Source organism: Quercus suber, unplaced genomic scaffold (assembly GCF_002906115.3).
Source record: "Quercus suber isolate HL8 unplaced genomic scaffold, Cork oak 2.0 scaffold_69, whole genome shotgun sequence".
NCBI classification, from domain to species: Eukaryota; Viridiplantae; Streptophyta; class Magnoliopsida; order Fagales; family Fagaceae; genus Quercus; species Quercus suber.
This window is the reverse complement of record NW_027069534.1, coordinates 1260759-1284257: the sequence shown is the minus strand read 5'-3', so window position 1 is coordinate 1284257 and position 23499 is coordinate 1260759. Positions and strand designations below refer to the sequence as shown.

At 36.5% G+C, this 23499-nt stretch overlaps 1 protein-coding gene across 1 annotated transcript; it reads left to right on the top strand.

The window, feature by feature from the left end:
* Positions 1 to 807: 807 nt before the first annotated feature.
* On the top strand, positions 808 to 23197 carry LOC112013207 (homeobox-DDT domain protein RLT2). Its single transcript, XM_024045593.2, has 18 exons — positions 808 to 1518; positions 1621 to 2067; positions 2431 to 2516; positions 7761 to 8189; positions 8267 to 8356; positions 8439 to 8603; positions 8727 to 8949; positions 9717 to 9817; positions 10689 to 10775; positions 10883 to 11035; positions 11163 to 11318; positions 13374 to 13583; positions 13673 to 14365; positions 14449 to 15012; positions 16069 to 16692; positions 16877 to 16981; positions 20677 to 20937; positions 22203 to 23197. The coding sequence occupies exons 1-18, from the start codon at positions 1401 to 1403 to the stop codon at positions 23019 to 23021; spliced, it is 5331 nt and encodes a 1776-aa protein (XP_023901361.2). The 5' UTR covers positions 808 to 1400; the 3' UTR covers positions 23022 to 23197.
* The last annotated feature ends 302 nt before the right edge of the window (positions 23198 to 23499 follow it).

Below are 23499 nucleotides of genomic sequence, written 5' to 3'. Positions count from 1 at the left end.
TCATGAATCGTACGATACAGTGTGTGTATCGTATGAATCGTATCGTATCGTAAAATTGTACGTATCGTACGATACATAGACAAATGCTTTAAAATGAGATTTTTTGTTAAAATTTGTACTTTTATTTGAATCTAACAAGTTGTTAGATTTGTTTTTAACACAAAATTATTAGTTTTCTTAATTTAGCTTACTAAAATAACATATTCATAAGTTTTTTTCCCCCCTCCCCTACAATTGACTACACAGTACACACTTACCTTTCACTTTAATATTTAAATTTTTATAAAATTTTATTTTTATTTTATTTTATTGTTATAAGTCCAAGAAACTAGAATGCCAAAAAAAATTTATAGAAATGGAAGAACAAGAAGAGATAGTAAATGTTAATGACGAATAACGATGAAGAAAATTTTAATGAAGAAATAAATTTGCAAAATTATAAATATGATGATAGCGTTAACTTAGATGGGGTTGATTAGGCATTTGATGAATATGATGAAAATAAATTTTTATTTTTGAGTCATTTGTAATATATTATCACTTTTGAATTTAAGTAATTTAATGTGTATGTTATGAACACATACTAGTTTGATTTATTTAATTAGTTTGTTAAATATTATTACATAGTGATGAATAAATTAGTCATTAGTTGAACATATTTAAATTATAATGAATATATCATTTATATATGTATATTATAATTTTTATAAATTTTATTAAGTGTTTGTGTACTCTTACGATACAGATACGATACGATACACGATACAAAAAATTAAAAATCGATAAAAAAAAAAAACCCAAAAAAGAAAAAAGCAAAAATATGCATGGGATTAGAGAGAGAAAGACTGTTCGTTCGTTTGTTCGTAGTAGCAGTAGTAATTGTTGTTGTTCATTTAATCAAAATCCCCAATCCCATTTTCTTTTCGTCTTTTTATTATTATTATTTTCTTCTTTCAACTTTTTTTCTCAATCCTCTTATAAATTTTCTTCTGCTACTATTATATTTATTATTATTAGTGGTAGTATTATTATTATTTTTTGTTATTCCCCAAATCTCACCGCACATCTCAATCACGCTCTTCGATTCTTGATGATCTTAGTTTCTAGAGAGAGAAATTGTCCCTCTTCACGGTTTTTAGAGAGAGAAACTAAAGAACTCGTTGAATTTATATTCGCTTTTCCCGTCAAACCCCAGAACTTGCAGCAGTACCTTGTTTTAGAGAGAGAAAACTCTGTTTCTAGAGCGAGAAACTGGAAATTTTTTTTCCTTTTTCTTTCAGCTCGGAGTTGAAGAGATATTTTGTATGTGTTTTTATGGAAATTATATAATTTCCTAGTTTTTGAGCTTCGGTGAGGTTCGATTTCTAGGGTTTTTTTGGTGGTGAGCTTGATCTTCGGCAATGGAGGTTGCTACTGGCTCTGAAGGAGAGAAGAAGAAGCCGCCTGAGGTTGAGAACAAGACCAAGCGGAAAATGAAGACCGCTTCGCAGTTGGAGATTCTGGAAAAAACCTATGCTGGTTTGTTTGTTTTCCTGAGCTTATTTTAGCTGGTTATTTATTTATTTATTTATTTATTTTTTGAATTTTTGTTAATTTGAGTGGAATTTGGGCTTGATTCAGTGGAGGCGTACCCGTCGGAGGCATTGCGAGCTGAGCTTTCGGCGAAATTAGGGCTTTCTGATCGGCAATTGCAGATGTGGTTCTGTCATAGGAGGTTGAAAGACCGGAAAGGTCCATCGTCAGGGAAGCGGCAGCTGAAGGATTCTCCGGCCAGAGAGGAAATGGTGGTGGCAGAGGTGGGGAATGAGCTAGGTTCGGGTTCGGGCTCAGCATCAAGTCTGTTAGCAGAATCACGACGAGTTGTTGGGCGGCCCGGGGTTGCGGTTGCAAGGATGGGAGGTGATGTGGCAGTAATGAGTAGGTACTACGAGCCGCAGCAGACGATAGCTGAGCTTCGGGCTATCGCTTTTGTGGAGGCACAGTTGGGGGAGCCACTGAGGGAGGATGGGCCCATTCTAGGGATGGAGTTTGATTCCTTGCCGCCTGATGCATTTGGAGCTCCGATAGGTAAAGTTTGTTAATCTGTTCGTGTTTTTGTTGGTTTATTGTTTTGTGATTGCATCTTTAATTGCCAGCATTGTTGGAAGAGCATGATAATGGTATTCATTTTTTGATTGGGGAAAAAATATGGTGTATTTTGCTTATTAGCAGTTTGTTGAACTAAGTTGATAATGAGTCAGTTCAAGGTGGTGGGATTAGGTTTAGTTACGGGGAATCGAGGGGGTTGGCATGGTACTGGACATGAAATGTGCTCTTTTGAACTTCTGATTATTGGAGTAGCAATTCAACTTGCTTCAGTTTATACAGCTTTTAAGTACTAAAGGTACTCTAAAGTTGTTGAACTCTTATAGCCTTTTGATGTCATTTTAGGAGCGGTGACAGTGGGGCAGCAGAAGCAGTCTGGGAGGCCATTTGAGCCAAAGTTATATGAGCGACCCGATGCTAAACCGATCAAGGTTAGAAATTAGTCTTCATAATATGGCATGGCTATGGTTGATGCATTTGATGTTTACATCCTTGTCTACTTCTCTTTAGTGACTAATTGTTGGGTGTCCCAATGCAGTCTTGATGAATTATATAACTTACAAATCTTCTGATGTCAGACACTTCTTTTTTGATGATTTAGAATAGTTGTATTAAGTAAAAATTATGAGTCATTCATAGAAAAAAATTGCATCAGTCGTACATCCAATATATGTATATATACATAGATATACACGAGCGATGATAGTGGTTCAAGTATACTGGTAATTTACTCAATTGCTCCCACGAAAGATACAACAATACAATGAATCTAAAATATCAGAAGCATTTGAGGATCTACATTCTCTTCTAGTGACATCAAGGAAATAAAGGACTGAAAAATGCAGATTTTATTCTCTCCATACAAGGCTTTTGCCCCAAAAAATTTCTCCTATTTCTGTCCTTCCAAATGTTCCATAGAATACACAAAAAACTTACTAAAAAGAAAAAGAAAATGCTAAATGCAAAGCTACATTCCATACCCTAGTCTGGAATGAAGTTGGTTTCTCCTCCAACATCGAAGTGAAGCAAACTGAACACCATTCTTGGCATCACCCATCTTGCCCCAAAACCAAAGAAAAATAGTTCACAACTCCATAGAAATCAAAAATTGAATAAACATATGCTCCACATTCTCACCACTGTGATTGCATATGCAACACTAGTCTACAGTCACTATTTTTGTTGTGACGGCAGCTGAGGTTTGAATTTATTAGATGCAGGTATTTTTTATTTATTTTTGGGTTGGGGGTGGGGGGGTGTGGTTTGGTGTGGGTTTTTTTGGGTTGGGTTGACTTCTCTTTGAAGATGTGATGTTGGGTGGGTTATGACAATGATGGTTTGTGAGGAATGGGTTACAGTGGTTTTGGCAATTTTTTTTTCAGTCTTTTGTTTTATTTCAGTTCATGTTTTGTTTGTTTTTGTTCTAATTTTTTTTTTCATGGTTCTATCTTAATCAGCGGCGAAGCTTCAAAGTAACCGGATTTTAGTTTGATACCAAATTTGACGTAGGACAAACCAGAATGATGCAATAATAAAATTGAACAAGAAAATAAAGGATAGATGACCAAGGTGTGACGTGGACCAAGGGGAACAAAGCCGAGTTAGATTTAGAATTCTTGGGTCTGGTCTAGTGGTGCTTGGATTGGTTGGATTTTGAGGAAGTATTGATTAGGCTTTGGTGGGAAAAGGCTGGAAATATATATATATATATATATGTATATATTTTGATAAGTAAGAAATAAGTATATTCAAAAAACTGCTTTATGCAAACTAGCACAAAGCAGAACAGAAATTACAAAAAAGAAAAGAAAAGCAGAAACAGAAAGGAAAAACTAATTACAAAGACAAAGAGAGCTAAGGAACAACGAGATAGAGTCACTAGATGTGAGTCCCCTAGCCCTAGATCAATCAAAAAGGGAACTAGTGAAAAGAGCAAGTAGCTAGTCATCGGATCTATCTAAAGTCCTCAAAGGTCCGCTGATTACATTTCCTCAAAATACACCACATCAAACACAACGGAACTAAATTCCAAATGCTAGATGAGTTCTTGCCCAACCAATTCAGAGGAGCTTGAGGTGCGATGGCAGGTGGCGATCGGAGCTCGAGGTGCGATGGCGCGTTCGTGGGTTCGTCGGTTCGTGGCGCCGGCGAAGTCGAAGGCTCGTGAACGGACTGCGTGGATCGGTCCGTTTGTTCTGGGTTTCTCTTTTTCTTTGGTGGATCGGTCCGTTTTTCTGGGTTCTCTTTTTTTTTTTGGTGGATCGGACTGCGTTGGTTTCTCTTTTCTTTGCGTTCTGGCTCCTGTGGTGTGTGTTGTTGTTGTTGTTGTGCTCTCCGTTTCTCAATTTTCCGGAAAATGCCATTTGAAGGTAAAATAGAAGTGAATGCATTTCCACCAGGGGAGGGCTTATTTTCGGTCAAAGGGGAAATTCTTTTCCGTTGACCCAATTTTCCTAAGCAGCCAAACACCCACATTTTACGGAAATTGATTTCCGGAAGTAGTTTGAAGTTGAAACAAACACAGCCTAGTGTGGAGAAGAGCACAAGTTCCTTTGTATACTTTTGGCATCCTAGGGTTACAACCTTTTGTCCAATAAAAAAAGTTGTACACCTTTTGCACTTTTTAGTATTATTACTTATCAAAAAAAGGAAGTGCACAAGAAAGTCTGTTAAAAAATTACAAATCAACACACAACCCTTCCGAGCATGCTCCTTGGTTCTTCCCCATAGAAACAACCACTTTTTATGGAAATTTATTGTAAGAATTTAAGCAATCAAGAAAAGAAAAAGAAGTGGATGAAAAATCACTATGACAAGCACACATCCAATCATACAGTTTAATCGACTTAATGTTGCAAATATGTTGCATATACTTTTAGAAATGTCCAATTTATATCCAATTCTTTTATTTATTTATATTTTAAATAGAAAATATACAGATTTCTAGAGTTACTCAATCTTACATGGCCTTTTATTGTTAAACTTCAAACAATCAGCCTTCCATGATCTTGTTAGTCAAACTGATTCTAAAAGTGGAGGTTCTCACTAACTTTTCTAAGTTGATGTCCTCATGCACACATTTATATACATATACATATTTAGTCACTAAGAGCACTAGCATCAACTGTGCCAATCCAAATGCCATTATAACACACAAAAACCTACTTTATCTATTTTAACACACCATTTTACAATCACCCTACATCACATCTTCTATTTTAAAATTCAATACCTTAATATAATATTACCAACTTATTAAAATATTATAAACATCCATTTTGGATTCATTCACCTCTCTCTCTTCCTACCCCAATTCAACTTTTTCTTCTTCTCAAAACCCAAATCAAACCGACTCAGCACCACCACACAACCTAATCAACTCTGCACCATCGAGCACTGCCCACAACCCAATCAACCGAGCACCACTGCCCATCAACCCAATTTCACCGCCCATGACCCACAACCAAACACCACCACTCTATCTCTCTCCAATCGACCCAACAACCACTGGCAATGCAAAAACCAACAACCTCCAATCTTAACTCCACCGAATGCAACCCACAACAACCACCATAACCCAAAACCAAAATGCCCTAATCCATAAACCCATTGAAAAATATTATTCTTATTACCTATCAAAAAAAAAAAAAAAAACCATTGAAAAATTACAGACCCACCACTGTGAGTGACAAGATAGAGAGAGAATTTGGTTGAGAAAGCTAGAAAAGAGGGAGAAAGAGAAAGCGGTGTTGTTTTGTTGAGGGAATTTTTGAGAGGAAATTGGTTGAGAGAGAGCAATCCTTCTGTTGAAGAGAGACAGAGAGAAGAGGAAGAGCAGAGAATGAGAGGGAAGGTAAGATATTTTATTATAGAAAGAGAGAGAAAGTTAAATAAAATAATGTCCAAAAACTATTGCACATTTTTCCTTACCGTGCTATTTGTAGAACTTCACTGTGGCACCGTGCTATTTTTTTTGGCATTTGGCACATCTCATGAAGCAAGGATTTTAGTGTTTGGTGTGCCAAATGCTAAAAATTTAGCATTTGGCACACCTATGCCGATGCTCTAAGCTATCATATTCTATTCTTATAAAAATAACTGGGTTTTGTCTCCCCCCCCCCCCTTTTTTTATTGATCTCTCTCTCTCTCACATGCACACACACATTTAATGCACCTTGAAAAATCTTTCCTGGTACTATAGTTTCCCCTCCTAAAAAAACTGCAATTGATTCCTAGTTCCTCCGCTGTGCTATTATATTTCCAATCTCTCTTATTGCACAATATATGCTGTCATTAAAAAATGATTTCTATGTGGCTTTTGTGAAGTTCCATGTGAAGTCTCAAAGTGTTGGTGTTGTGGTTCTGGCTGCATTGACTGCATCTTTTTGTTGTGGGCTTTTCTGCTTCCTTTTTTATTTACTTGTTGTTTTCAATCCCTTTTCTATTTTTATTCATTTTGATCTGTCCTTAGTTTGCATATCTGAGGTTCTATCTTTCTTTGCCTAAAAAAATACTTTCCAGCTCTACCATTGTTTTGCCTTGACATGAGTCCTTTCAAAAGATTTCCCNGCTAGATGAGTTCTTGCCCAACCAATTCTACCAACCAAAGAGGAAATCTGCCACCGATTGTGAGGGAAACACCAAATCCCAAAAGTTCTAAAGACAAAGCTCCACAACCGGTAAGCCTTGGCAAGAAATAATATGGAATAATATGGAAGGTCCAACCAAGTCATTTAAATATATATATATATATATGATAGGTAATAGAACTTTTATTAATAAAATGGCGCAATCTAGGCTGTGTTTGTTTCGTGTAAAACGTTTTCCGGAAAATACATATTTCCGGAAATGTTATTTTCCGGAAAAGGAAAATATTTTTAAGTGTTTGGGTGTATTATGAAAATTGTGGTGGAAAATATTTTTATGTGTTTGGTTATATTAGGAAAATGCTATTCCGGCAGCAAATTCCGGCAACAACACAACAACGACGACGACAACAACAACAGCAAATTCCAAATTCCAGCAACAACACCACCAACAACAACAATCAGTTCATCCAAAAAAAACAATAACAACAATCAAATTAAAAAAAAAAAACAACAACAACAACAATCAAATTAAAAAAAAAAAAAAAAAAACTGAGAGATCGAGGAAGAGAGAGCTCCAGGTGCGATGGCGCGATCGAGGGTCTGGGTCTGGGTCGAGCGGCGTTGGAGCGATGGCGCGATGAAGGAGGCGATGGGTCTGGGTCGACGACGAGGTGCGATGGCGCGATCGAGGTGCGATGGCAATGGCGCGATGGCGAGGTGCGAGCCGAGCCGATGCATCGACGGGGCGAGGTGCGAGAGTCGCGGAGCTTGAGGTGCGATGGAGGTGCTGCGATCGGAGCTCGAGGTGCGATGGCGCGGTTCGTGGGTTCGTCGGTTCGTGGCGCCGGCGAAGTCGAAGGCTCGTGAACGGACTGCGTGGATCGGTCCGTTTGTTCTGGGTTTCTCTTTTCTTTGGTGGATCGGTCCGTTTTTCTGGGTTTCTCTTTTTTTTTTTGGTGGATCGGACTGCGTTGCCCCCCCCTCAGTGGATCATCCTTTTTGTTTGTTTATTTACTATATCTTTTTTACCAAAAAAGAAGAAAAAAAATAAGGAAAGATTGATTTGTTCACTTGGTTCATCCTCAGGGTGCTGGCAGAGCTCTCCATGAATACCAATTTCTTCCGGAGCAACCAACTGTTAGAACTGATGCATATGAGAGAGTTGCTCCATCTTACCACTATGGTTCACCCGCAGATGGTCCAAATGCCAGAACATCGTCAGTAATTTCTGGGCGCTCTTTCATGCATGGGAATGAACAAGTACCTTCTGGATATGGTTTTCAAGGTCAGGTGCCTGGTTTAAATCTTTTGCCTAACCAAGGCAGGCAGGGTCACCTCTTGCCCTCTGTTTCGGGAGAGTATGACACTGTTCCACGAAAGAATGCCTTTCCAAACATTGCCATGGATGCTCATTTTGCTGCTCACCCCATTACTCAATTGGAAAATCCTTTTCTGCCGTCTGACAGGAGGGTCACCCATGATGAGGATGTTCCACGGATGGAGAGAAAGCGCAAGGTATCTCACTACACTATGAAGCATTTCATTTTTTCTAACTATTGATCAGCAGTTAATGCATGCTTTTCCTCTTGCAGAGTGAGGAAGCGAGAATAGCACGGGAAGTTGAAGCCCATGAGAAGAGGATTCGGAAAGAGCTTGAAAAACAAGATATTTTGAGGCGTAAGGTGCAGCTTTTTCTATTTATGTACTTTTTGGCAAACCTATTTTTTTGTTAACTAATATTATGTATTTATTTATTGCATCAAGAGGGAAGAGCAAATAAGGAAAGAGATGGAAAGGCATGATCGTGAAAGGCGGAAGGAAGAAGAAAGGCTATTGCGAGAAAAACAGCGAGAGGAGGAGAGATACCAAAGGGAACAAAGGCGTGAACTAGAGCGGAGGGAGAAGTTCTTGCAGAAGGAGTCACTAAGAGTAAGTTTGGGATTCTGACGTTGTAGCTGCTTCCTTATTATTTAATGTGATCGTAATTAATTATTTTGTTTTGTAACAGATTGAAAAAAAAGAAGTTGTTAATATGTTTGTTCATGTACTTAGGCTGAGAAGTTAAGACAAAAAGAGGAACTACGAAGAGAAAAGGAGGCGGCAAGGCTCAAAGCTGCTAATGAGAGAGCTATTGCTCGTAGAATTGCTAAAGAATCAATGGAACTCATTGAGGATGAACGCTTGGAACTCATGGAATTAGCCACATCCAGCAAGGGGTTACCTTCAATTGTCTCTCTTGACTATGATACTTTGCAAAATCTTGAGTTATATCGAGGTGGGTTATGTTTTCCTGTTAAATTCTTTTGAGGACCATGATATTTTTATGGGATAAATCTGCAGAGCTGGACATTAAATTATACCACTGACTTAGCAAGAATTGTTTGAAGTTGAAATTTAAAGCTTTATTACAGTTTACCAACACTGTAAAGGTTATAGAAGTAATGTCCACGTGAAACATTTCATTTCTATTTTTATTTAGTTTGGGTTTTTTCCAGTAGGCCCAGTACATTTTCTTACAATTTTCATGACCAAAAATTTGTCTTGTACCATTTCTCCATTTGATAGAAATTACAATTTTATAAGAATGTTGGCATGTTGCTAATATTTTAAAAACTGGAATGGTCAAAGAGCCAGAAAAGGATCTGGTTTCCCTTTTCACAGTTTGAACAACCAGTTTTGGCTATTTTTACCAGACCGGTTTAGGGTCTGGTTCCCGGTTGAACTAGCCGGTCTGATCTGGTTTTTAAAACCAAGGAAATATCGCAGGGGTCTTTTATTACCTGTAGAAAAAAATTGTTCAGACCATAAAAGATTAATATAGTCAGAATAATAGTTGTACCATTGTATCTGATCAGTTTGTCAACTTTCTTAGCTTGTAAATTTGTTTGTTTCGCATGCAACACTGTAATGGCAAATTCTGTTATGCTATGAAGTTGCTTAACTTCAATATTGATGACCTGGATCTTGTATTTTTGTCTTAATACGTATAATTGAATTGTGATCTTTCAAGCTTCTAACATTGTCTATCACTCTATAACTTAGATATGCTGGCTGTTTTCCCACCCAAATCTGTGTGTTTGAAAAGGCCTTTCACTATTCAACCTTGGACTGATTCAGAGGAAAACGTAGGGAATCTTCTTATGGTGAGTCTGAACTGTGATTTTCTTATGTTTCTTCTACTCTGCTTTTCCTATTAAGATGAAATCTGGTGAGACTCAAATGCTTTGGGAGAAAATGTCTGAATTAAAAGGCTACATATTTTCTCTTTACACCCTTGTGGAAGCAGGGACTTGACTTGATTGTAGGTGCTTGTTATCTCCTTATTTATTTAGTTTTTAAATTGCCATCATGCTATTCCCATAATCAAGGAAAAATAAATGTAAAATAAAGTTGAAGGAGAAATGTATGACCTGTACCATTCTGAAAGCCCATTATGTTTTGTCAAGTCATGATCAATTTCAGAATTAACAGTTACCTTTTGCTTCTCCATGGTTATAACTTATATGTCTTGCCATGTGCGTCTTAACTGAATATCTTGTCACTGGCATAGTAGTTTGCAAATGTTCAAGGATAAAACCAAACCTCCTTTGTTATGTAATTGAACTTTGAGTTATAGATGTTTAATAATGTTCTTTTATTTATATTGCCCCTTATGCTTTACTTGAATAGCATATTTATATCATGTCAATGCATACAGTGGTCATATCTGATCAAATTCCTTCTTACAAATAGGAAAAAAAAAAAAAAAAAGAAAAGAAAAAGAAAAAGAAAAAAGAGTACAGTGGAATATCTAGGGGTGAATTCTTGTGCTAAAATCCTAAATTTTAGTGGTTTGTTAGTCTAGTATCTATATTCATGGTCATACAATTTTTTGAGGACTGCTTGGGATTACACCTATGGATTCAATCCTCTCCTCATTCTTAGGGGAAAAAAAAATCCATTGTTATACATTATTTATTTATTTATTTTTATCTTCTATTCAAAAGTGTTGGGAACTGTGATGTATGTTTTTAGGTTTGGAGGTTCTTAATTACTTTTGCGGATGTTCTGGGACTCTGGCCATTTACTCTGGATGAGTTCATCCAAGCTTTCCATGACTATGTAAGATCGCTATCTCTTTCTCTCTGTTGAAATTTTGTTCAGGATAGGATTCTACCTGGTTTGTTCTTAGTGGCAATCAAAGTATTCTCTGTTCTCTGGCATCCTAGGATCCAAGGTTGTTAGGTGAGATAAATATTGCTCTTCTGAGGTCCATCATAAAAGATATTGAAGATGTTGCTAGAACACCCTCTACTGGGCTGGGAACAAATCAATATAGTGCTGCTAACCCTGGAGGTGGGCATCCACAGATTGTTGAAGGGGTAAGCGATTGGGCAGTGGTTTCAAGTGATGCAATTTTGTTTTTGCCTTATAGTCTCTCTCTTAGTTTTCCATCAAATTTTCCCCTTCCTAATAGTGTTTGCCCCCCGTTTTGGGATTCTGAATCAGGCATATGCTTGGGGTTTTGATATACGTAACTGGCAAGGCCATTTAAATCCTTTGACATGGCCGGAAATTTTGCGGGAATTTGCTCTATCAGCAGGTTTTGGGCCACAATTGAAGAGAAAGAATATTGAACAGACCTATCTTCGTGATGACAATGAGGTGACATCTTATTCTTTTCAGCAATTGTTTCAATGTAAAATCTGGTTATTTTTTGTTATATTGTTTGTTCCAACATGATTGATTAACTGTTCAATGCTTGTGTTACGATAGCTTGATCTTTATTCCAATAAGGTTGTCTGAGTTTGACAAAGATAAATTTATGTTATAGATAATTTAACCTGAGGTCTTTTGAATATGGTTACTTTTATTCATCCTAAAAAAATTCTGTGAGAATGCCATGTAGAAATTTGTGAATGGTCCAATTTTGCTATGATTTACTAGGAGATCAGCTTGTTTAGATCATACCCAGAAAAGACTTGATTCTCTTTGTCCAGTCTTTAATGGACAAAGTTGCATTTAACATCAAACCCTGTTGGGGTTTGTTATGAGTTGGTAGAAAGTTTGCTTGATGATTAATTTAATTAGCCTCTTTAATTTTGATCATTTGTTTATTCTTTATTTATTTATTATTATTATTGTAAAATATCAAATATACGTTACAATCAAGATTATGCTACATATTTATGGGGATTAGGTCCATAAATTGGGCTGTTAATCTGAGGTATTAGCCAAGAACCTAGGTGAACTTAGGATGGTCTTGCCTTCTAGACTCTTGGGGATTGAGGTGCCAATAGAGTCACTATTGATTGAATTAATGGTGAGTGCATTTTATTGTAAGGTTGAACCAAATTATATTATCCTTGAGATATCATGAGGTAGAATAACTTGCATGCATCCTTAAACATGCATGTACGGATCTGCTTTTGTGTCTAACAATCATTACCATCATATTCTTGAAGAAAGGTTGTATCCTTGTGTTTGGAGTGTATCAAAGTTTTAATTGTGATGGCAGTAAGGTAATCAAATAATGAAACTCAATCTTGAAGTTTGAAATTCTCACCCATTACAAATCAATTCTCGTCATGGAGTATTGAGAAGCAGTTGGTATGCTTCACAAATATGAGAATCACAAATTGAGGTTGGGATATGTTTTAGATATATATATCAGAAATTTTCAAAGGAGGATTGATATGGCTCCTTATTAGTAGACCTCATACAAGTATGCTTTTATGTATCATTATTTCTTTTTGGACTGGAGTGTAGTTCTTAATCTTTTTACATGTTTTTTTTTTTTAGATATGCTTGATCTTTGTAATTTAAGAGCTTGATGTTCTACCACCCATGTACAACCCTGGTGTACTTGGGATATTAGATTAATACAATTTCGTTAATTATAAGGAAAAAAAAAGTATTATTGTTTCATCTGTCATTATGTGTAATTGTCCTGGTAGTGGTTGGGAATGGGGATGTTTGATTTTGTCAGGTTTGGAAAAAGGTTATTGTGTGTATTCTTAAATCCATTCAGCTTGTTGTAAATAACAGAGGGTACTGTGAAGATGTATGTAAATTTTCACTGAAGAGTAAGTAACAATTGTGGATCTTTGCTACAATGATAGCTGAAATTCAACTTTTGTGACTGCTTCTATGTTCGGAATCTTCTTGCCTAACTCTTATTGTACATGGACTGCTTAAATTTTTATTGCTTTGTCTTAGGAAGTTCTTTTAGGCATTTATTATGCTCTCTCTTGACCAATCTCTATTTGGTCGAACTTAAGCCTTGACCAATGGTAATACTATTTATTGACTTTTGTTGTTATTGTAACATTTGGATGCCGCATTTGAAAGTATTTTAAAGCCTTCTTTTTCCTGATTCATGTAAAATGCTAACCACTTGTTACATGGACATTTTATTCTCACAAAGACATGTTTTTGAAATTTTGAGAAGATCAGGGACACTATGTCATTAACTATTAGATGTTATGAGAAATACAAGTTTACAGGCCTATAATTCTAGCATGTCTACAGAAATACTTGCATGCATATATCAGCTTGGTTTCGAGTTTTTTATTTTTATTTTTCTTTGGCAGAAGTGAATAAAAAATAATGCTATTCTAGAATTAGCCTAATATGTTTGTTTAACTGTCTTTGAATTCTTCAAAATAAACAAAAACTACCATTGCAGTTTTACAATTCTTTTTCCCTGGTGCTATGCAGGGTAATGATGGTGAAGATGTAATATCTAATTTGCGCAATGGAGCAGCTGTTGAAAATGCTGTTGCTATAATGCAAGAAAGGGGTTTTTCTAATCCACGTAGATCTAGGCATCGTTTGACACCTGGAACTGTCAAATTTGCAGCATTTCATGTTCTCTCCCTCGAGGGAAGTAAGGGCCTTAATATATTAGAAGTTGCAGAAAAGATTCAGGTAACTTTAGGTTAGTTATCATGTGAGGTCTCTTTTTATGTGTATTTAACTATTTAAAAAAAAAATTAATTAGTCTATTTTGCCAATAGAAATCTGGACTTCGGGATCTCACAACAAGCAAGACACCTGAAGCTTCTATTGCTGCTGCCTTATCTAGGGATTCAAAACTTTTTGAGAGGACAGCTCCTTCAACGTATTGTGTACGTTCTGCCTATAGGAAGGACCCTGCTGATGCTGAGGCAATACTTTCTATGGCCAGGGAAAGAATCCGGATATTTAAAAGCGGTATTGTGGATGGAGAAGATGCGGATGATGCTGAAAGAGATGGAGATTCTGAAAGTGATGGAGGTGAGGATCCTGAGGTTGATGATTTAGGTACTGAGACAAATTCAAATAAAGAGGATCAGAATTCCAAAGAGACAACCGAGTTCAGTGCTACTCCATTGGGAAATGGCAAGGGGAGTGATGATGTTTTGGAAACTCCACAAGTCAGTCTTGGCAATATAGATGAGGGTTTGTTTTCAATGAAGTCAGGAGGAAATGGGGATAAAGATTCTGGTTTGTTTGTTGCACAGTCTGTTGATGTCGCTGGAATTGGTAATAATATGGTTGTTGGTAATCAAGAAGATGCAGATATTGATGAAAGCAATCCTGGTGAATCTTGGGTTCAGGGACTTATGGAAGGAGAGTATTCTGATCTTAGTGTTGAGGAGCGCCTGAGTGCGCTTGTTGCTTTAATTGGCATTGCAATTGAAGGAAACTCTATCCATGTTGTTCTTGAGGTACCTTTCCTTTTCTTGTGTGTTTTAAAAATTTGCTGGGCCGTGTTTCATTGCCTGCAATCTGAAATGAGAATGTTTTTCAGGAACGTTTAGAAGCAGCAAATGCTCTGAAGAAGCAAATGTGGGCCGAGGCACAACTTGATAAACGCCGTATGAAAGAAGAGTTTGTGTTGAGGACAAATTATTCATCATTTGCGGGAAACAAGGCTGAACCTAATCTTCTTACAATTTCCTTGGCAGAGGATCGGCAAAGTCCACTTTGCACCATTAACGACAAAAACAATGAGACGTCCGTGGCCCCTGTTGTTGAGCAAGAACAGTTAAATAATATACAGAATGACCAAAATTATCTTAACAGTTTGCCCTCTGAAGAGAACCTGCAAATCCATGATTACCCTGCTGGCCCAGATAATCTTCCATATCAGCAACCAGGATATGCTGCTGAAAGGTCACGCTCACAGCTAAAATATTACATTGGTCACAAGGCGGAAGAGATGTATGTATATCGATCACTGCCTCTTGGTCAGGATCGCAGACGTAATCGATACTGGCGGTTTATTACATCTGCTTCTCGAAATGATCCCGGCTGTGGCAGGATCTTTGTTGAGTTGCATGATGGTCATTGGAGGCTTATTGATTCTGAAGAGGTACTTTACTCTTTGATGAGCCATTACATGCTTTAGCAATATAGACGATCAAACTGTAATGTGCATCTATTTTATATGAATTTTCTGTACTTAAAACTGTGTGTAGCAGCTGTTTTGAATTCTCCTTTCCCTAGAGCATTTGGTGGAAGCACAGGCATGAGATATATGCTACTTTAGAATATTGGGTGTTAAAACTCAGGCATTTCTGCTATGTGCAGTATTTGTCTTGTTCTTTAGTGCTACTTATCCTGAAAGTCGACATTGACTAGCTGAATTTTTCAAAGATTGCCTATGTCTATGTGAACTACCACTAATCCCAGAAGTTTAAGCTGTTAGGAAAGTGTGAATTTGATTATTTAACCATTATTCTAACACTTTGATGCAGGAAAAGTGATGGGCTGTTTGTGTATGGTTTAGAAACAATGAAAGGGCTGAGCTACTTAGAACACATTGATAGGTGGATAAGTACCTTTGCAAGAACACTTAGTTTCAAATAGCACACAAAGGCTAACAATTCATTATATTACCAAAACTGATTTACAAAGTGCTTACATTCTACTACTTATACTAGTTGTTTGGCATTGGCAGCCTCTAGATGGTTGACAAGTGTCTAAATCCTATCAGCTAACGCTTAAGAAATCATCTAACTAACTAACTAACTAATTAATTAGTTATAAGAGGATTAGGATATAGCTACTTGAAATTGCCCTGCATCACACTCCCCATTACAGGTACTAACTAATTAATTAGTTATAAGAGGATTAGGATATAGCTACTTGAAATTGCCCTGCATCACACTCCCCATTACATGTGAGCCAAAACTCCTAATAAGTGGGGTCCAACATGTGGAACTTTTAACTTTTAAATGAAAGGTAGAGTGGAAATTGGGTTCGAGCTCAGGACCACCTTCTCTAATGCCATGTTAAATTACCACTAATTTCAATAGCTTAAGCTGCTAAAAAGGTGTGAATTTAATCACTTAATTATTATTCTAATGGTAAACATGCTCCATATTGCACATGTTGGTTCTCATCATTGTCTATCATCTTCATGCAGGATTTTGATGCTTTGTTGTCATCTTTAGATGTACGTGGGGTTAGAGAATCTCATTTGCACACGATGTTGCAGAAGATTGAGATGTCCTTCAAGGAATCTGTTCAGATGAACATGCGTTCTACTATGCGGAGACATAGTGGAGACTCTGTCAAAACAGAAGCCATTGAAATGGTTCCTGGCCCTGATTTCAGTGTAGGCACTGATAGCCCTAGAAGTACTGTGTGTGCTGATTCTGATACGTCAGAGACCTCAACATCTTTTACGATTGAGCTTGGAAACAATGAACGTGAAAAAAATGATGCCTTGAAGAGATATCAGGATTTTGAAAAATGGATGTGGAAAGATTGTGTTAATTCATCAGTAATATTTGCAATGAAGTATGGGAAGAAAAGGGATCTACAATTGCTGAGTACTTGTGATTACTGCCATGATGTCTATTCTTTTGAAGACAACCACTGTCCTTCCTGCCATAAGACATACAGTTCATCTTGGAACTTAAATTTTTCTGAACATGTGTCTCAATGTGAAGAAAAACCAAAGTTTGACGCTCAAAATACTTGGCATGGTTCACTCTCAGCTCCTCTCCGGATAAGGTTGCTTAAAGTGCAATTAGCTTTGATTGAGGTAATGCCTTCAATTTATATGCTTGGATATGTTTTCGAAATTATAAATTTTGTAATGAAAACATTATAATATGAATAGCAGCTTGAAAATCTCTGATGCTTTGTTATTACTTTTTTTGTGTTGGGGTGAGAGGGTGGGTTTAAATGTTTATGCAGCTAATACTGTCTTTGTTCTGGCTTGGTAGGTTTCTATTCCACCAGAAGCTCTTCAACCTCTTTGGACCAACAGTTATCGAAAATCATGGGGAATGAAATTGCACTCCTCATCATCAGCTGAAGATCTTCTTCAGGTTATAAGCTAGCCTTGCTTGAAGGGATGTGCATTAGAACTTCAAACATCATTCTCATTATATTTGCTTGTGATTTTGAATGTCTACATTTTTTTTGTCCAGAAATGGATAATGAGGCTTAGTGTTAATCTGCATAATGATATGCACCTTTCATTGATGGGTGGATAATAAACATTTAAGTCCCAAAATTTTGGGATTGGCTATAGTCAACAAACTAATTGGGGTTGACCGCATGATTTTAAATTTTTTTTTTCATTCTATCCTATCCAAAATCATACTCTTTGTTCACCTCCTTTATCTACACACCCTTTTTTATTACTTCTATCAATGTTATTTTAGGTCTTTCTCTACCTCTTTATGTTCCCTTGACTTGAATTAAATCACTTTTTTCCTCATTGGTGCATTGATTGCTCACCTTTGCACATAAACAAACCATCTAAAAAAAATTTTCCTCTTATTTTCATCCAAATGAGCCATCCTTATCTTTAAACAATTTTCTTCATTTTGCATCATATCTTTCTTTGTATTTCTACATATTCATTATAACTACATTTGTTTTATGAACGTGTTACTTATTAATAAATAATAATCTAACAAAAATTATCATACAACATAGCTGATCTATAGCAATCTTATAAAACCTTTCCTTTAACTTAATAGGTATTCTACAAGCACACAATACATTCAATGCACTTTTCTACTTCATCAACCCTACTCTTAACCTTTGATTCACATCCTTTTGAATCTCTATATCCTTTTGAGTTATTGATCACAGCCTTTTCAATCTCTACATCCTTGAGTTATTGATCTAAGATATTGAAAGAACATACTCTCTTTTTTTTATTTTTTTTTATTATTATTATTTTTTTATATATATATAATTACAAAACTTTATTAAAAAAGATATCCACTTTATGTTCAAAATGATAAACACAAAGTAATTAAAAAATTCAAACAGTTACAAACGAGGTCCTAACGAATTTTGGAAATAAAAAATAGAATGAGAAGATGTATAACCCCATGTCCTAGCTCAATCAAATGTACTCTTTTGGTATCTCTTGACCAGAAAGTTTTATAATCCACCTGGGGTGCCTCAACGGTAAGGGAGAGTGTCTAGACTAATTGTAAACCCAGAAATCTTTGGTTTGATTCCTAGCCAAGGCATTTTGCAATTCACCTGCTGCCTGCTCAATGGGGGTGTGTAGATTAAACATATCCTCAGTCACCTTAGTGTACTTAATAGGAACCCTTTTACTTTCAAATTTCACCACACAATCTGTCTAGATACTCATCATACGCATTCCCTAGGCCAATAAAAAACATACAAATGTATCCTCAATCACACCTTTAGTATACTTAATAGGAACTCTTTTACTTTCAAAAATTAACTACATAATCTCTCTAGATACTTATCATACGCATTATCTAGGCCAATAAAAACCATATAAACACATCCCCAATCGCCTTAGTATACTTAATCGGAACTCTCTTACTTTCAAAATTCACCACATAATCTCTCTAGATGCTCTCATACGCATTCTCTAGGCTAATGAAAACCCTATAAGGATCTTTACATGCTAAGTAAGAAAATGGCTTCCATGGTAGATCACCCTAGCATAACACCAAATTGATTTATGATAGCTTTGTTATGGTTTCTTAACCAATGTTCAATCACTCTTTCCCTAAGTTTCATAGTGTGACTCATAAGCTTAATTCCATGGCAATTTGTACAGTTTTGAATAGGTCTGATTGGTAATGCGGTTTTAAAACGCACTATTTCATAGATTGCTTTTTAAAAACTTTACTTTTTTCTAGGTGTTGTCTTTTCAAACAACTTCATTTTCAAAAATTTGAAAAAATAACTTATACCAAGTGGGCAAAAAAATCTCCTTTGTTCTTTTACATCAGTAATAAATTGCTTTTGTTTACATACCAAGCATTTTGTTTACACAACATCTTATTAAAAATGTTTGTTAACCATCCTACACCTATTCAATACTTCCAAACTTTAATTGGGATTTCATTGGGTGCCAATGTAGTGTGTCGCATACCAAGAATGATGTAGCTAATCATTATTCACTTTTCATTACATTTGGGGTTCAATGCAGTGTGTTACTAGTACAAGATGCCATTTTGTTTCTCTCGCCTTCTACTTGCTTTGAAGTTGCCTCCCTCATGATTCTATGCATGATTTTTTAGTTATTTTATCTGGTTGAAGATAAACCAATTTGGATCCTGTGCTCATACTATTCTCATATTGTACTGCACTTGTTAATCATAACATCTACGACTATGATATAACTGGCATGGTTTCTCTTATTTTCTTTCTCTGTTTTCTTCCATTTGTTTATTGAACTCTTTTAATTTTTCTTTTTGAGAAGCTACCAAGTCATAGAATGTGTTTGTGTTCTTTTTTTATTTTTTTTTATTATTATTATTTTTTTATATATATATAATTACAAAACTTTATTAAAAAAGATATCCACTTTATGTTCAAAATGATAAACACAAAGTAATTAAAAAATTCAAACAGTTACAAACGAGGTCCTAACGAATTTTGGAAATAAAAAATAGAATGAGAAGATGTATAACCCCATGTCCTAGCTCAATCAAATGTACTCTTTTGGTATCTCTTGACCAGAAAGTTTTATAATCCACCTGGGGTGCCTCAACGGTAAGGGAGAGTGTCTAGACTAATTGTAAACCCAGAAATCTTTGGTTTGATTCCTAGCCAAGGCATTTTGCAATTCACCTGCTGCCTGCTCAATGGGGGTGTGTAGATTAAACATATCCTCAGTCACCTTAGTGTACTTAATAGGAACCCTTTTACTTTCAAATTTCACCACATAATCTGTCTAGATACTCATCATACGCATTCTCTAGGCCAATAAAAAACATACAAATGTATCCTCAATCACACCTTAGTATACTTAATAGGAACTCTTTTACTTTCAAAAATTAACTACATAATCTCTCTAGATACTTATCATACGCATTATCTAGGCCAATAAAAACCATATAAATACATCCCCAATCGGTTTTAAAATGCGGTTTTTCATAGATTGCTTTTTAAAAACTTTACTTTTTTCTAGGTGTTGTCTTTTCAAACAACTTCATTTTCAAAAATTTGAAAAAATAACTTATACCAAGTGGGCAAAAAAATCTCCTTTGTTCTTTTACATCAGTAATAAATTGCTTTTGTTTACATACCAAGCATTTTGTTTACACAACATCTTATTAAAAATGTTTGTTAACCATCCTACACCTATTCAATACTTCCAAACTTTAATTGGGATTTCATTGGGTGCCAATGTAGTGTGTCGCATACCAAGAATGATGTAGCTAATCATTATTCACTTTTCATTACATTTGGGGTTCAATGCAGTGTGTTATGAGTACAAGATGCCATTTTGTTTCTCTCGCCTTCTACTTGCTTTGAAGTTGCCTCCCTCATGATTCTATGCATGATTTTTTAGTTATTTTATCTGGTTGAAGATAAACCAATTTGGATCCTGTGCTCATACTATTCTCATATTGTACTGCACTTGTTAATCATAACAACTACGACTATGATATAACTGGCATGGTTTCTCTTATTTTCTTTCTCTGTTTTCTTCCATTTGTTTATTGAACTCTTTTAATTTTTCTTTTTGAGAAGCTACCAAGTCATAGAATGTGTTTGTGTTCTTTTGTAGGCTTTGACATTGTTGGAAAGTGCCATAAAGAGGGACTATTTATCATCGAACTTTGAGAGCACCACTGAGCTGCTGGGATCCTCTAACCCTTCGGGAGGTGGTACGGATTATTCTTTTGGTCCTGAAACAGTTCTCATACTTCCATGGATACCACATACAACAGCGGCTGTGGCTCTGAGGCTCATGGAATTTGATGCGTCCATCTCCTATATGCTGAAGCAGAAAGTGGACTCTCAGAAGGATAAGGGACCTTGGGTTATTGTAAGTAGCTTTTTTCTTATTACTGTTGAATTATCTCAATCAGAGAAAATAAATAAATATTAAATAAAAAAGGGTTAAATGCCTTCATCAGTAGCGTTCACTTTGGACTAGGCTTGGTATAAGCAATAATTTTTATAGGCCCTAGAGGCTTTTGTCTCCCCTGCTTCAAGATTTATGGGATAAGGCATAGAGTAGGTGAGGAGTTGGTATGGAGGAAGAAAAGAAATAATCCTTAATTTCTAGTGTCTCATGTTAAAGATTTGCAAGGAAGAAAGGGTGAACATGTTGATTATATAATACAACTTGTTCTTTTAACTTATAGTTCAAGCTAAATACAAAGTCAACCTCAACATGAACTTAAGCGGTTTAAATTAGAATAATTTTGGGTGAAAAGGAAATAGCATGGATTTTATGTCTAAGGATGTATCTAGACGTGTTTGTATTTATACATATGTGTGCTCATTCATTCTGCAGACACTTCTTCCTATTCCATCATTGCTTGAATCTCCTTTAACAGAAGACATAGAAGTTTGAGAAGGAATAGCAAAAACTAGTTCACTCACCGTTTCAATACATACATATACATATGTTATGTGCTATGGTGTTACAGATGATAAATGGTGGATTTAGGGTAATAAATAATAATATTTCAAATTTTTATGTGGGCAATAAATAAAGTTTGATGGAGACTTCCCTGCATTGATTGCTGTTTTTTTTTTAACTCCCTCTTTCTTTATGACCCCCCAACCCCATGTGGGGGCAGGATGAAAATCTCCAGTCTTTTCTATTAACATTTACTTATAGCACCTTCTGAACAGAAAAAAGTAGGAAATGAACTTCGAGTTTGTTGTTGAAAAAGTCTCATTGGAGGTTCTGACTTATAGTGCCCCAAAGCATGTTGAGTTGTGAGGCATACGGTTCTAGTTGCCTTACAATTTGAGACATCAGTCCCAGGGACATGATTCTATGGGCCATGCCTCAGAGGTGCAATCTTGGCACACTTTCCAAATCTGTCTTGGTCCTGAGACTGTCTGTGCCCTTTTTGCCCTTACAATGGAAGTACCTAGACTTGGCTTTTAGGTGGGAGCTTTCAGGCTGTATTCCCTGGCCAAGCAGGTTTCAGATTTGCAGGGCAACAAATGGCCCATAGTTCTGCGTCCCCAACACTGGCTGCTCTTTTTGGTTAAATTTGTGTGTTGATTGAATAATATACTGTTTAACCAATGCAATCCTGACATTTTCCTTTTTTGAACTTCATTTCTCAGAAGCTTCCATCAAAATATGCCACTGTCAAGAATTCAAAAGATGATGATACAGGTCATACACCTTATCAGGCTGAACATCTTAAAGAAGAGAAATGGGTTGATTCAGGTAGTGGACTCGCTAGCTCTGGTCGTGGACGAGGGGGGCGTGGAAGAGGCCGTGGTCGTATTCGTGGCGGAAGCTTACAAGGAAGGGTCATTAGTTCCAGAGCTGAATCTGGTAAGAGAACTTCCTCCACAAAGAGTGACAGATTGGGGCAGGCATTGGGATGGAGAGGACGACCACGTGGACGAGGAGGGCGTAGACGAGGTCGTCGGAGCATTAGAAGCAGGCAGAGACCTGCAAAGGTGGTTGCGGTTGGTGGAGAGAGAGATAGCTCCAAAGATATCATCCTTGATAAATCGCCAAGTGGCTTGGAGTGGAATGGAGATGAAAGCATGCAGCTGCCAGGGGAGGATGCTGGGAGTACTAGCAGTTCAGAAAGATCAGATTATGATTATGAAAATGGTCAGGCAACCGGAGATGAATATGATGATATGGTGGTGGATGACTTTGCTGCAGGATATCCTGGCAGGTCTGATGACTTGCTACAGGGTACCTATTATAACGTAGATGTAGAGGAAGAAGAGGAAGAAGAAGAAGAAGAAGATGAAGATGATGTTGATGACAATGAAGGAGATGCAGAAGATGAGCAAGGGGATCTTGATATTGATGAATATATAAATGGGGACTCGGATGAGGAGGGAAACGGGGGTGGGGACAGAGAGAAGAACCTTGATCAAGATCAAGGTACATATACATCCTCGGACTACAGCGAGTAATGCAATATCTGACATTGTTATTGTATAAGAGATGTTACATCATTGTATTGCACACTCTGTTTTCCTCGATGCATCCGAACCATCCTTGTAAGCCAACAGTATTTATAAAGGTTACTGTAACCGTGCAAAGCATGTTAACTGAAATTAAATGTGAATGAATATCCCATTTTGTTCAATTGGCCTCATCTCAAATAGCAAAACTATCACTCGTTAGTAGTAGTCCTTGTATCGCTTCACATAAGTTCCCATAATACCTTGCAGAAGTTGAGTTGCTTGAGCATACTTAGTGGAAGTTGAGTTGCTTGAGCAGTGACGCTTTAATGGTACGGTGTTTACTATATACTAGCCGCGAACCCGCGTGTTGCGCGTGATAATTATTTTTATGGTGATTTTATTAAAAAAAATTTACAATTTAAACTAATCTAATAATGAGTAATGTATTTTGTAATTATATTTTTATTTATTATAAGAACAATCA